We start from the raw sequence: 15,820 nt of genomic DNA, 5'->3' as shown, positions 1-15,820 counted from the left end.
GTTAGGCAGATATGTACAGAAAAATCCCCTTTTCCTTGTGGTGTCTGCTAGGAGAACAGGGATAACAAGCCAGGCACAATTGTTAAACCCTTCTCTCAATTTTATGAAATTCAAAAATGGAAGGCATCAAGAGGAAATTACCCTGTGTTCTCTGCAAGATTAGGCTACTTTCACACATCAGGTTTTTGCCGTCAGGCACAATCCAGCGAGTTTTCAAAAAAATGGATCCGTTTTTTTTCTGCCGGATTCGGTTTTTTTTTCTTATAGAGTTGTATTAGCGCCGGATTGTGCCTGATGGCCACACGTTTCATCTGTTTTTTGCCGGATCCGTCAAAAAAACTGTTTCCGGCGGGCGGAGAACACGTACAGAGGAACGTTTTTTCTGTCTGGCGAAAGAACGCCCAGCGACTGATCCGGCGAGAAACGTATGAAACTGAGATGTGAAATGATGAATCAATCTCTCTCTCCCTCCCTCCTCCTTTTCCCCCGAACAGGAAGTCCAAAATATAGGCCCGGTAAACAAAAATGGATCCAGCAAAAAAACAGATCCGGTGCATCAGTTTTTCACTATTTGCACCGGATCCGTTTTTTTTTTTTTTTTAAAATAGCCGGATTATGCCTGAAGAAGAAAACCGGATGTGTGAAAGTCGCCTTAAACAGAACCTGTCAGTTAATTCATGCTGCCTAAACCACGGGCACCAAATGCCGCAGCGTTTCAGAGAAAACTTGGTTTGAAGATCCGTATGGGGACCACAGGGAGATATCGGATTAGTCCGGTGCTGCACCTGGACAGCTTTTACCAGCACTGCTCCAGGTGATTGATAGGTGCCTTCCTATATCATGAGAGACCTTCTCTCCACAACTAGAGCTGTGTGGAGAGAAGACAGCCAGGAACGGCAACTTTATAGTCTCTTAGGCCGATTTCGCATTAGTGTTTTGAGGAGCTGCAGACTTCCTCCGTGAAGCCCCGCCCTCAGCCGCACCTCTGCCTTTAGCTCCGCCTACTTTTGCATGCGGCCTGCGTACCTATCTTTAACATTAGGTACACAGGTTCTGCTAAGCTTTATTCCTGTGACTCAGAGCCCCATTCTTTGACATTTTTTGGCCTAGTCCTGGGATCCTAGCAGCGAGGTACCTACATCATCTTGGTTTATCCATTGACGCCCACCTGTTATCTTGGCCTGTGTGATGAGGTCCCAGCAGAAAAAGTTTAAGAAGCCCTGCTCTAGACTTTACATATCCCAGTATTTACTGTTGTGCATGTAAGTAAAAATTACTTTTCGTTTTATCACTCCAGGTCACAAGGAAAATTATTAGAAGATTTGTGTTGCCTGATGGAACAGAAAAAGAAGAAGTTGTGGCACAGGGGGGATCCCAAGAACCATTGACTATAGAAGATGGAGACTCTGTATCTAAAGTTATGAAACGCACCGTACTCAAAAGTGTCAGCAAGCAGTCCGAGGTGAGCACAACTAAATAACGTGATTTGTAAAGAAAATGAATAATAATGCATATTTTAAACGAACCTACCATGTTGAAAATAGTATGTGATCTGCAGACATGATGTTGTAGAGCAGGAGGAGCTTCTCAAATTGAAAGGTTTCAGTAAAACTTGCATTTTATTCCTTGAAATCCCTAGTGTTTTTATGTATATGGGTGTAGTGACAGTCTTACCAGTCTTCCCTATAGGACTGTGCATGCAGAGATAGCTGTCAGTCACTGAGTTAGGCCGGGGTCACACTAGCGTATTGCACCCAATGCGAGAGCATCGGATGCGATATGCTAATGACCCTCAGCTCCTGCTCTGCTGCGAGCGGGAGCCGAGTGTCATGCGTCTGTGCTCCGAGCCTCTCACACAGAGCGGATCGGAGCACAGCTGCGGAGGAGGCGGAGAAATGAATTTCTCCATCTCCTCCATTGCCGGGGTCAGCGTATAACGCACATCACTCGGATGATATCCCAGTGGTGTGCGCTGTCTCACTCGCACTCATAGGCTTATATGGGTGCGAGTGAGCAGAGACTCGGCCGAGTGTCGGTGACAATCACAGCATGCTGCAATTTCACTCGCACACTGAAAACGGCCGAGGAAAAAAAAGGTTATGTGAGCTGCCCCATAGAAGAATACTGGTCCGAGTGCTATACGATTTTTTTTTATCACTTAGCACTCGTCAGTATTACGTTGTAGTGTGACCCCGGCCTTAGGAAAGCACCCACTGGACTCGTATGTATACAAACACCAGGCATATCAATGAATATCATACAAAGTTTACTGAATCTTTTCCAACAAACCTATATAGAATTCTGCTCAGCTTTATCTATACCGTGCTGTCCACTACATGTACAACATGCCCAGTTCACTTTATGTAATATAAAAATATTGTAATTTTATCAGTAAAAGAAGACTGTTGTAGAGCAGGGGGAACTGTGTATATATGCTGTATATTACAGGTTTATTTATTTAAGGGTTTTCTGGGCTCAAAATACATTTATGTAGTCACTCTGTTACTCCAAATAGTTGAATTCTATATGCAATATGCACACTGTCAGGATTTCCCTCTATTCTAGCTCAAACGGGTGATTTTCAAACTTGCAGTCACATTCCAACGAGCTTCATTGGACATTGAGAGAAGCAGATGAGAAGCTAGTCGGTTGCCGAACTTTATAATGAGCCTTTAAAACCGCATTAATCCTCTTTTTACTTGAGACTTATGAGTCTAATAGCTTTTCTGCTTTTTGCTTGGCAGCTATGTCTATATGAAAACATTCTTTATAGATCACTAATAATTGGTAAAGAATATTTATTAAATTTTACTAGATTACTACATTCTTTAAAAATCTGTGTGATCAGAAAATGACCTATTGTTTAAATTAGCTTTTTTTGTTAAATTAATTTTTTTTTGTATGTCTGTAAAGTTTTTTTTTCCCCATATGATATCTGTGTGAGAGCTGACACCCTGCAGCAACTCCCACGATTGGTGCTAGCACCGATTGCGGGCATTTAACACCTCTGATGCCGCTATTTAACACCTCTGATGCCGCTGTCAGTAGTGACAGCGACATAGAGGAGCATCGCACAGGGAATGGGCTCCAGGCGCTCTTCCATTAGGACAACGCGATGCGATCACGTTGTCCTGATGGTTTCCATGGAGACCCCCCGGCCTCAAGAAGGCCGTAGGGTCCTTCAGGGAAGGTGGCTTTGCAGTGCCTGCAGAGCAGGACCTGAGACACCTCCTTCCCTGCCTGTCAGATGCCGATGTGATACTTTGCAGAGCAGAAGCATTGCAGAGCATCAGATCAGTGATTAAGCGAGTAATGTCCCATCTTGGGACAATGAAAAAAGTTTTAAAAAAATATTGAAAAGTGTAAAAATATTTTTTAAAAATCCCCAAATAAAGAACAAAAAAATTATGTTTTTCCAATAATTTTTTAAAATAAAAAATAAACAATAAAAGTACACATATTTGGTATCGCCGCGTCCGTAACAACCCACTGTTATAAACCTGTCCCACTAGTTAACCCCTTCAGTGAACACTGTAAAAAAATTAAATAAAAAAAGGCAAAAAACAATGCTTTAACATCATACAGCCGAACAAAAAGATGCAATAAAACACGATCAAAAAGATGAAAGTAAATAAAAATAGTTCAGCTGAAAACGTCATCACGTCCCACAAAAAACAAGCCACCATAGAGCTCATCAGCAGAAAAATAAAAAAGTTTATAGCTCTCAGAATAATTATTTTTCTATAAAATAGTTTTTATTGTGTAAAAGCTTCAAAACACAAAAAAAGATAGAAATTAGGTATCGCTGTAATCGTACTGACCCAAAGAATAAAGCTCCCTTACCAATTTTACCATACGCGGAATGGTATAAAAAAACAAAAAGCGATTCCTGAATTGTTGGTGTTTGTTCATTCTGTCTCCCAAAAATCGGAATAGAAAGCAATTAAAAAATGTCATGTGCCCGAAAGTGGTACCAATAAAAACGTCAGCTCGTCCTGCAAAAAACAAGCCCTCACATGATGACTCTGTCGGCCGAAATATATTTTATTGCAAAAACTAGTTTTCGCAATTAAAAAGCATCTCTTTAGTGTGTGACCGTAGCCAAACATAAAAACCCGATATAAATCTGGTATCTATGTAATCGCATGGACCCGAAGAATAAAGTCGTCTAATCACGAGGAACGGCGTAAAAAATAAATAGAACCAATTCTTCACATGCTGTTGATTTTTTCATTCTGCCTCCCAAAGATCGCAGTATGGCTTGGCACACATTTATCCTGCGCTCTACGCTGAGCGCTTACATAGGGATTTCCGTGTAAACCTCTGAAATATGTGATTCAGACGGTACCCAGCGGAAGATTCCCTGTAATGAGGCAGATTGAGGCACTGTGGATGCCATAGGACCTGTGATTCGGCGGTGTTCGTCTTTTTAGGATTGCATAAAAGTGCCGTTGGCCACAGTTTTGTGCACTTCTGAAAAGGACAACACTGAACAGAGGCCAAACGAGTCCAGAGTAACTCTGCTGCATCATTATAGTGAATGGATCCATTGGGGGTTTCATTTGTCATGTCACACAGAGATTTAGATGGAAATCTCAATCTAAATGTTCAGCAAGGAGCATCGGATAAATGTGATTATAAATGTTATGTAAAATGTTACCAATAAAAGCTTCAACTGAATCCACAAAAAAGCAAGCCGTCACTCAGGTCCGTTATCTGTTAACGGAAATATAGGGGCTTCCACCTTACTGGTAGCACAAAGTCTCTGGAAAAGCAAATGGCTCCTCAACCCCCAAAAGAAATTCAGTAAATTCTCCGCTCCCAAATCCAAATGCCCCCTCCCTTCTGAGCCCCAGTGTGTCTAAACCACATTTAACGCCCAGATGTTTGGCATTTCTGTAGTGATGAGAGCCCTCCTAATTTACAGGTGCGTGTCTCCAGAACCATGAGCTGGGCATAATGTACTGGTCACTACAGCGTATTGGTCACTACAATGACAGTTTACAATTTTCGCTCCGCAACATCCACTGCTGCTTGTTTCCGGAAAACACTCATGAACTCAAAATCGTCACTACATCTGTAGATAAATTCCCAAAGCGTTGTAATTTCCTTGAGGGGGAATTCTGCTTTTCTAGCACTTATGGGCTGTTTACATGGAATCCGCAAACTATTCTAGGAAAATCTGCATTCCAGAAGGCAAATAGCGTTCCGTCCCTCCCGAGTCTCTACGTATGGCTAACTAGTACTGTACATCCACATATGGGGTATTTCTACATTCAGCAGAAATTGTTGAAACATCTCGGTGTGATTTTTACCCATTTCCCAATGTGAAAATGTAAAACTTGGGGCTAACACACAATATTGGTGGTAAAAGTGTAAAGTATTTTTTCTTCACTGCCCAAGGATATAAAAGTCTGTGACACATCTGTGGTGTCAATATAATCACTGCACCCCCAGATAAATTCATTGAGAGGTTTATTTGGTAAAATGCGGTCACTTAAAACTTCTGCTGTTCTGGGGCTCAGGGGCTCTGCCAATGTAACATGGCACCCTCAAACAAGTGCAGCAAAATTTGCACTGTAATATGGTGCTACTTCCTTTTTGAGCTTTGCACTGTGCCTCAAAAGTAGTTTTCAACTACATATGGGGTATTGAACTACTCAGGAGAAATTGCCCAACACATTTTGGGGTCCATTTTCTCCTGTTACCCTTGTGAAAACACAAAATTTGGAGCTAAAAAAGATTTTTGTGGGAAAAGTTATTTTTTTTTATTTTTACAACTTAACGTTAGAAACTTCTATGAAGCACCTGGGGGTTCAAGGTGCTCAATACCCCTCTACATAAGTTCAAAAAGAGGTCTAGTTTCCAAAACGAGGTCACTTGTTGGAGTTTTTCACTGTTTAGTAACATCAGGGGCTCTCCAAACATAACATGGCGTCCGCTAATTATGCCAGCAAATTTTACATTCAAAAAGTGAAATGGCGCTCCTTCCCTTCCAAGCTCTGTCGTGTGCCCAAACAGTGATTTTTCTCCACATATGTGGTATTGGCATGTTCAGGAGAAATTGCGCAACAAATTGTATGGTCCATTTTCTCCTGTTACCCTTGTGAAAGTTAAAAAAAAAATAGGTCTTAAAGCCAAATTTTTGTTTAAGAAAAGTAAATTTTTATTGTTTCCTTCCACATTCCATTAATTTCTATGAAGCACCTGAAGGGTTAATAAACCTCTTGAATGTGGTTTTGAGTACCTTGAGGGGTGCAGTTTTTAGAATGGTGTCATTTTTGGTGTTTTCTGTCATTTAGGGCCCTCAAAGTCACTTCAAATGTGAGGTGGTCCCCCAAAAAAATGGTTTTGCAAATTTTGTTGTAAAAATGAGAAACGGTCAACGTTTAACCCTTATAACTTCTTAACAAAAGAAAAACATGTTACAAAAATTGTTCTGATGTAAAGTAGACATGTGGGAAATGCTATTGATTAACTATTTTGTGTGACATATCTCTCTTATTTAACGGCAAAAAAATAAAAAGTTTGAAAATTGGAAATTTTTCAAAATTTTTGCCAAATTTCCATTTTTTTTCACTAATAAACGCAAGTCATATCAAAGAAATTGTACCACTATCATTAAGTACAATGTGTCACGAGAAAATAAACTCAGAATCACCAGGATCCATTGAAGCATTCCAGTTATTACCTCATAAAGTGACAGTGCGCAGAATTGTAAAAATTGGCCTGGTCAAGAAGGTGAAAACAGGCTTCGGGGTGAAGGGGTTAAACACGAGTTTTTTTTCTGGAAATCCATTCCCTTTAATACTTAGAATTCCAAATAATGTTGTACATTTGAACGTTTGCGCTAAATCATATAATCAACATATAGACTAAATGGGAAGGAATCTGAAAATAATTTTTAAATAATTATACATATGAATGAGCATGAAGAAGCTTGCAAATCAGTAGAAAAGTTCATATAATATGCTTACTTGAATCCTGCCTTATTAATGCCTATTAAACCAGTTAAGTTACATTTAGTCCTTGCGCACGCAATAAAATTCCTCTATCTTGTTAATTGCCTCATGAAAATTTGCTATAATGATACAGAGGTAATACAGTGCCATTAGTTCATGGTCCCAACTAGTGGACAGTAAAATATATAGATAATGATGGATGAGAAAATAGAAAGGCATGGAAGGTAGTTATCATTTTGCACCAACTATTGTGTTGCTGAAAATGGGAGCAGAGACCCAGTAGTGGCCGAGAACGGCCACTGCACAGTGCATAGAGCTGTGGTGTTCAGGCTCGTCCACTGTGTGCTTCTGGTGATCACACTACATGGTGATAGCTACCTAATCGGTGGGAGTGGTGGACCCCCACAATCTGATGTTGATTACCTACCTAAAGCATATGACTTCTATATCAAAGTCCTGATAAAACCCTTTAGTGCAAATGTAATAGATCTTATCACATTACTGTCTATTAGTGCATCGTATGTCATTCTTGTGTTTTTCTGAGATACAGTAGTTTGTATGTCTTGTTAAAGGTAAAGGCATATCTGTCCAGGGCAGAACAAGTAGATTCACTAAGAATAAAAAAAATACAATTGTGTCACCAGATCTCATTCACTGAGCCAAGAGTTATGTCATCAGACTTTGAAGTTGAACCTGTGGAAGGACGTAAGGTCAGCAAAGTTGTGAAGACCACCCTGGTCCATGGTGAAAGGACAGAGAAATGTATTGGAGACTCTAGTTTAGCATCTGATTTGCCATCAGCCAAGGATGACTTTGAGCAGGTAATGAGGTGGCAGCGGAGGATTTGGCCAGAGGTCACCATATAATGTAGAATAGCTTTTGTTGCTACGTTTTTACTTCTGTACAAGCTACAACTTGTAGTCTATACACTTCACTAAATCAATTATTGATATAGCAGTCCCGAGTCATAACTTCTTGGTGGAAATTTATTACAACTGATACAAAAGACAACAGGAGCAATGACGTATAGTTGCTATTCACTTATCAGTGGCACAGCACTTTGACATAGCTTCATCTTCAATGAGTCTCCCTATATGATTTCACACTACTTTAGCTGTGTGTTTTTTGTAGGAATGCAGGAAAACCAGCTAAGTTATCTTACCGTAACTTGTCAAAATGCTCCAAAAAAACTATAAAGTGAGAAATTCTATGCCTAACAAACCACATAAAAGATCTCCGTACACTGCCTAAGTGCCCTGTACTTCATTCAGTCAATTCCCAATGAACATTGTCTCTCACAAAATCATTCAGTGTCCTCAATAAACTGGATGATTGAAGAGATGAAAAAACATGGTAAATCCTTGTCTATAATCTGTTAATTAATCTAACAACATCCAGAGGGATACACTGTTTGTAAACATGTTAGTATATGCAAATATCTCTCAGCTAATGCACACATCTAGAACATTATATTACACAATTATGGTCCTCCAGGGATGTGTAGAAGAACATTGGGAAGCTAGGGAATCCAGGCAGAAACCTGTCAGCCGCATAATTTGGTGGAACTTGTTTTTAAACCACATAAACACAGAGATGGAAAGATGGATATATATATATATATAGATAGATATATACAGTAGATAGATAGATAATCACATAATAATTAAGCAGCACTGGTATAAAGCAATGCGAGTGCATGCCTTAAGACAATTAACCAGAGAACTATGGAATCATACAATCATACCTCAGAGTTCACTGCCTTATTTTCCTTGAATTATAGATGGACAAATACCGTATATACTCGAGTATAAGCCGACCCGACTATAAGCCGAGGCACCTAATTTTGCCACGGAAAACTGGGTAAGCTTATTGGCTCGAGTATAAGCCAGGTATGCATTGTCCCCTTGTCCCTGTCCTGGTATGCGTGGCTCCCCCCGTCACTGTCCTGGTATGTGTGGCTCCCACGTCCTGTCCTGATATGCGTGGTTCCCCCCGTCGTTGTCCTGTTATGCGTGGCTCCCCCGTCCCTGTCCTGGTATGTGTGGCTCCCATATCCTGTCCTGGTATGTGTGGCTCCCCCCTCCCATCCTTGTATGTGTGGCTCCCCCCCTCCCATCCTTGTATGCATGCTTCATATTATAAAAAAAGAAAAAATGACCTCCTACTCACCCTCCAGCGTGCCCTCGCAGCATCCCGTTGGTGCCAGCTTCCAGTTGCTCTTCCTGTGCTGAGCGATCACATGGCACCACTCACTAAGGTAATGAATATTCCCTCCATGCCTATGGGCGTGGAGATGCCTGCATATTCATTACCTTAATGAGCGGTGCTACGTGATCGCTCAGCACAGGAAGAGCAACTCTTGAGGGTGAGTAGGTTGTCTTCTGGAAGCCGGCGGCTGCAGCTGTGCACTGTGTGCACTATAAGAGAAATGAATATCCACCTCTCTTTAGCAGCGGCACAGGCTTTAGCCACAGCCGCCGGCTCCTGCCTCTGTGACCCGCTGCTCCCCCTCCCCCCGCCGTCTTTCTGAGACAATGACTCGTGTATAAGCCGAGGGGGCGTTTTCAGCACAAAAAAATGTGCTGAAAAACTCAGCTTAGCTTATACACAAGTATATACGCTAAGTAAATATCATAAAGAAAAGATAGGTAGATAGATACAAAAAGAAATACAGAAGGCAATTCAAAATCAAGTGGACCACACAATCTGACCATCCAAAAAAGACCGTGCATCTATCAAATAGTGGGTCAAAAATAGCAAATATATTCCATGGCTGTAAAGAGGCCCTCACTTTGATAGGTTTATGTACTGTAAGTTGAAAGTTAAATATAGATAGATTAGATACAGTAGATAGAGTGAGGAAAATAAGTACGGTATTTGATACACTGCCGATTTTGCAAGTTTCCCACCTACAAAGAATGGAGAGGTCTATAATTTCTATTGTATTTACAGTACAAATATAAAAGACAGAATCTAAAAATAGAAAATCACATTGTATGATTTCTAAATAACTAAATTGCATTTTATTGCATGAAATAAGTATTTGATCACCCACCAACCAGCAAGAATTCTGGCTCTCACAGACCTGTTCATTTTTCTTTAAGAAGCCCTCCTACTCTGCACTCATTATCTGTATTAATTGCATCTGTTTGAAATCGACACCTGTACACATCATCAGTCAATCACACTTCAACCTCTCCTCAATGGCCAAGACCAAAGAGCTGTCTAGGGACACCAGAGACAAAATTGTAGACCTGCACAAGGCTGGGATGGGCTACAGGACAATAAGCAAGCAGCTTGGTGAGAACTGTTGGCACAATTATTATAAAATGGAAGCAGCACAAGATGATTGTTAGTCTTCCTCGTTCTGGGGCTCCATGTCAGATCTCGCCTCGTTGGGTAAGGATAATTCTAAGAAAGGTCATGAATCAGCCCAGAACGACCTGGGAGGAACTAGTCAATGACCTGAAGAGTGCTGGGACCACAGTCTCAAATATTACGGTTAGTAACACACTGCGTCATCATGGATTAAAATCCTGCAGGGCACGCAAGGTCCCCCTGCTCACGCCAGTACATGTCCAGGCCTGTTTGAAGTTCACCAATGATCATCTGGATGATCCAGAGGATGCATAGGAGAAAATCATGTTGTCAGGTGAGACCAAAATAGAACTTTTTGGTATCAACTCCACTCGCCGTGTTTGGAGGAAGGACGAGTACAACCTCAAGAACACCATCCCAACTGTGAAGCATGGTGGAGAAAAAATACTTTGAGGGTGCTTTGCTGCAACGGGGACAGGACGACTGCACTTTATTGAAGGGAGGATGGATGGGGTCCTATATTGACAGATTTTGGCCAACAACCTCCTTCCTTCAGTAAGAGCATTGAAGATGGGTCCTGGCTGGGTCATCCAGCATGACAATGACCCAAAACACCCTGCCAGGGCAAATAAGGAGTGGGTCCGTAAGAAACATTTCAAAGTCTTGGAGTGGCCTAGCCAGTCTCTAGATCTGAACACAATAGAAAATCTTTGGAGGGAGCTGAAACTCAATGTTTGCCAGAGACAGCCCAGAAATCTGAAAGATCTGGAGAAAATCTGTATGTGGGAGTGGGCAAAAATCCCTGCTGCAGTGTGCACAAACTTGGTTAAGAACTACAGGAAATGTCTGATGTCTGTAATTGCAAACAAAGTTTTTTGTACCAAATATTAAGTTCTGTTTTTCTATTGCATCAAATATTTATTTCATGCAATAAAATGCAAATTAACTATGTAAAAGTCATACAATGTGATTTTTTTGGATTTTTTTTAAGATTCTGTCTCACAGATGAAGTGTACCTACACTCCCTGACAGAAGTTATGTGACTTATCCGTGGTATGTAAATAAAAGCTTATAACCTGACATTAAATTCATCCATTGGTTGTATAAATTCTTTTGAAAGCTGAAACCCTCCGAAATGTGGTTTAGGTTAAGAAAATAAATTGGCATCAATGCAGAAATATTGATCAGTTAATGGACAAGGAATGGTCAGATTTTGGCAAAACAAAAGTGTTGTCACCTGGTCATATAATGCACCCAATTTTAGTTTACTTCATCACCTGTGCTCAGTAAATGATTGGTTAATTAGTGTGTGTATAAAAAAAAAACCCAGCACCCAGACCTTCACTTGAACTGCAACTTGAGCTCTGACAACATGCCAAAAATCCACCCTGCGACCAAAGCCTGGATTATCAAGAGGCTGAAGACCAGATCCACTGCAGAGGTGGCTGGCACCTTAATGGACAAGGAATGGTCAGATTTTGGCAAGACAAAAGTTTTGTCGCCTGGTCATATAATGCACCCAATTTTAGTTTACTTTCTCACCTCTGCTCAGTAAATGATCGGTTAATTAGTGTGTGTATAAAAAAAACAACACAGCACCCCAGACCTTTACTTGAACTGCAACTTGAGCTCTGACATGCCAAAAATCCACCCTGCGACCAAACCCTGGATTATCAAGAGGCTGAAGACCAGATCCACTGCAGAGGTGGCTGGCACCTTTAATGTGTCTCAGCATCAAGTACAAAGAATTAAAAAAAGATTTGAAGAGACTGGAGATGCGTTTGACAAGCCCAGGTCCGGCAGACCCCGCAAGACAACTGCTCAGGAGGAACGTTTGTTGGTTAGAAAATCCAAAGCAAGCCCCTCTTCCACTGCAGCAGAGCTCCAACAGGCCTGGTCACCTCAAGTCCCTGTGTCAACTAGAACAGTTTGTAGGATTCTGTCTCGAAATGGCCTCCATGGTCGAATCAGTGCCCAGAAGCCAGCACTAAACAAAAGGCAAATAAAAAACCGTGTGGGATTTGCCCACAACCTGCTAAACAGATGGACGCTGGAAAAGTGGCAGAAGGTGGATTTCTCTGATGAATCTTTAGTAGAATTACACCACAGCCGCCGCAAATACTGCAGGAGACCTACTGGAGCCCATATGGATCCAAAATACACCCAGAAAACAGTTAAATTTGGTGGTGGAAAGATCATGGTCTGGGGTTACATTCAGTACAGGGGTATGCGAAACATTTGCAATATCAATAGCCTAAAATATCAAGAAGTATTAGCAACCTCTTATATTCCAAATCATAATATGGGTCAAATTCTGCAGCAGGATGGTGCTCCATCTCATACATCCAACTCTACAACAAAGTTCCTCCAGGCAAAAAAGATCAAGGTTCTCAAGGACTGGCCAGCCCAGTCACCAGACATGAATAGCATTGAGCATGTTTGGGGTAGGATGAAAGAGGAAGCTTGGAAGACAAAACCAAGAATCTAGATGAACTCTGGAAGGGATGTAAGACTGCATTCTTTGTTATTCCTGAGGACTTAATTAATAAATTGTATGAATCATTGTTGAACCGCATGGATGCAGTCCTTCAAGCTCATGGAAGTCACACAAAATATTAAATATAACTCTAATAGCATCACAACTTCATTCACCAATGCTATGCAACATATATTTGTATTTTAAGTTAATTATTTGTTTGAATATCACATTACTTTCAGTGGGTGACAAAACTTTTCTTGCCAAAATCTGACCATTCTGTGTCAATTAACTTATAAATATTTTTGCATTGATGCCAATTTATTTTTTTAACCTAAACCAGATTTCTGAGGGTTTCCGCTTTCAAAAGAATAATTTATACAACCAATGGATGAATTTAACGTCAGGTTATAAGCTTTTATTTACATAATATGGATAAGCGACATAACTTCTGTCAGGGAGTGTACAATAAAAATGACACTTCTCCATTCTTTATAGGTGGGAAAATCAGCAAAATTGGCATTGTATCAAATACTTATTTTCCCCACTATAGATAGACAGACAGACAAAGATAGATAGATAGATAAATACAAACATGCACAGATTCTTAGAACACATAGATGTACAGCATGTTGCTTATGTCATGTTAGGAGACCCTTAATAATAGAGTATCTAAGGCTGACTGTTACATCCTGATGAGCACATCTACTGTATACTTGTAGATAATAGTGGAGTAGGCGGCTGCTGTTGTTTGCAGATCAGAAGAACATTGCACAGTTATTTTTTATGTCTAAGTGTTATGTATGTGCACATCTAAAATTCTCTCAGGTGAATATTTCTGCTGCCTGTCTTTAGTTGTATTATTCATTGCTTGAAAAACAAAACACATAAAATCACTCAGCAATGAGATTTTTCTCATTTTCTAGGCTTTAAGCTATGTGGGTGGAGATTTAAGAGTTCACCTGCCAAATATAGTGGAATCAGAAATTACCAAAGAGGATGGATCTGTTATTAAAAGGTTTGAGCTGGCATGGCACTGACATTAACAGATTGCAGTGGAACTAACAGCAGTGGTCACTCGTCACTCAATGACTATCAGAGATCATCTGTATAAAATACATAGAAAAATGACATACTGCTTTCCAAAATAATAAACTACGCTATGGGCTGACTCAGGGAGGTTTGTCATTAGGAGTATCTGCACAAATCCCCAGCCTCCACTGTTTGTCCGTGACAGATTGGATTGAATATAGAAAAAGAAGCAGCATCTGTTTCCAGGTGAAAATAGTATCAAAAAAGTCTTTATTCTGCCATCACATCATACAACGTTTCGGCCAAACATGGCTTTTGTCAAGTATACAATATGGTTCACATGGCCACCTTAAATAGTGTGGAGCCAAAACAAGCACCAATCACCATCAAGGGGCGGTCTTTATACAATCGTTTGAAAAAAACAAAAAATGCATGTGCAATATATCTAAACATTAAACTTCATACAATATACAAACAATACACAGTGGGACATATTGAAAATATATACAACTAGCTGTACTACCCGGCTTCGCCCGGGTTAATGACTGCTGTTAGCAAAATAGAATGTGTTAACAAAAATTTATTCTGCACACAAAAACCACAAAACAAATAGATAGAAATGTAATTATTAAAAGGCAAAAACTAAGCTAATAGAAGAATTTCACAACATATATTAGCTTTGTTATACTGAGAATGTCTTTGTTGCCTATATTAACCAATCAGAGCTCAGGTTAATTAACTGTAGCAAAATAGAAGCTGAGCTGTGATTGGTTGCTATTGGCAGCCTGATAAATCCCCAGCCAACAGGTAGCCCTCCCCCCTGGCAGTATATATTAGCTCACACATACACATAATAGACAGGTCATGTGACTGACAGCTGCCGTATTTCCTATATGGTACATTTGTTGCTCTTGTAGTTTGTCTGCTTATTAATCAGATTTTTATTTTTGAAGGACAATACCAGACTTGTGTGTGTTTTAGGGCGAGTTTCATGTGTCAAGTTGTGCGTGTTGAGTTGCGTGTGGCGACATGCGTGTAGTGACTTTTATGAGATGAGTTTTGTGTGGCGACATGCATGTAGCAACATTTTGTGTGTCGAGTTGCATGTGACAGGTTAGTGTAGCAAGTTGTGTGCAGCAAGATTTGTGCATGGCGAGTTTTGCGCGTGGCGAGTTTTATGTGTGGTGCGTTTTGAGTATGTGCAAGTTTTGTGTGAGGCAACTTTTGCATGTGGTGCAACTTTTGTACATGTGGCAATTTTTCTGTGTGTGCAAGTTTTGCATGAGGTGAGTTTTCCATGAGGTGAGTTTTGCACGTGTGGCGAGTTTTGCGTGAGCCTAGTTTTGCATATGGCGAGTTTTGCATGTAGCGAGTTTTGCGCGTTGCGAGTTTTGAGTGGTGACTTTTGTGTTTCGACTTTTATGTGGCGAGGTTGGTGTGTGTGTGGTGAAATGTGTGCTGAGGGTCGTATATGTGTTCAAGCACGTGGTAGTGTGTGGCGCATTTTGTGTTTGTGTTCATATCCCCGTGTGTGGTGAGTATCCCATGTCGGGGCCCCACCTTAGCAACTGTACGGTATATACTCTTTGGCGCCATCGCTCTCATTCTTTAAGTCCTCATTGTTCACATCTGGCAGCTGTCAATTTTCCTCCAACACTTTTCCCTTCACTTTTTCCCCATTATGTAGATAGGGGCAAAATTGTTTGGTGAATTGGAACGCGCGGGGTTAAAATTTCACCTCACAACATAGCCTATGACGCTCTCGGGGTCCAGACGTGTGACTGTGCAAAATTTTGTGGCTGTAGCTGCGACGGTGCAGATGCCAATCCCGGACATACACACATACATACATACACACATTCAGCTTTATATATTAGATATACCTGTATGTAATCTCCTGTGTATAGTATATACCTGTGTGTCATCTCACCTATATATAGTATATATCTGTGTGTCATCTCCTCCTGTATATAGTATATACCTGTATGTCATCTCCTCCTATACATAGCATATACCTGTATGTCATCTCCTC

At 40.6% G+C, this 15,820-nt stretch overlaps 1 protein-coding gene across 3 annotated transcripts in view; it reads left to right on the top strand.

Moving 5' to 3' along the window:
- ANK2 (ankyrin 2) overlaps positions 1-15,820 on the top strand; it is a 648,838-nt gene that overhangs the window by 619,956 nt on the left and 13,062 nt on the right. For 2 of the 3 annotated variants that reach the window (XM_077278815.1, XM_077278806.1), the window contains 2 exons: positions 1,298-1,462; positions 7,607-7,783. In XM_077278815.1, the coding sequence (XP_077134930.1) occupies positions 1,298-1,462; positions 7,607-7,783 (342 nt within the window). The remainder of the gene's footprint in view (positions 1-1,297; positions 1,463-7,606; positions 7,784-15,820) is intronic. The other variant, XM_077278822.1, reaches the window with a different exon arrangement.

This window comes from Ranitomeya variabilis, chromosome 1 (genome assembly GCF_051348905.1).
Source record: "Ranitomeya variabilis isolate aRanVar5 chromosome 1, aRanVar5.hap1, whole genome shotgun sequence".
NCBI lineage: Eukaryota > Metazoa > Chordata > Amphibia > Anura > Dendrobatidae > Ranitomeya > Ranitomeya variabilis.
The sequence above is the reverse complement of the archived record's forward strand: the minus strand, read 5'-3'. Positions and strand labels throughout refer to the sequence as shown.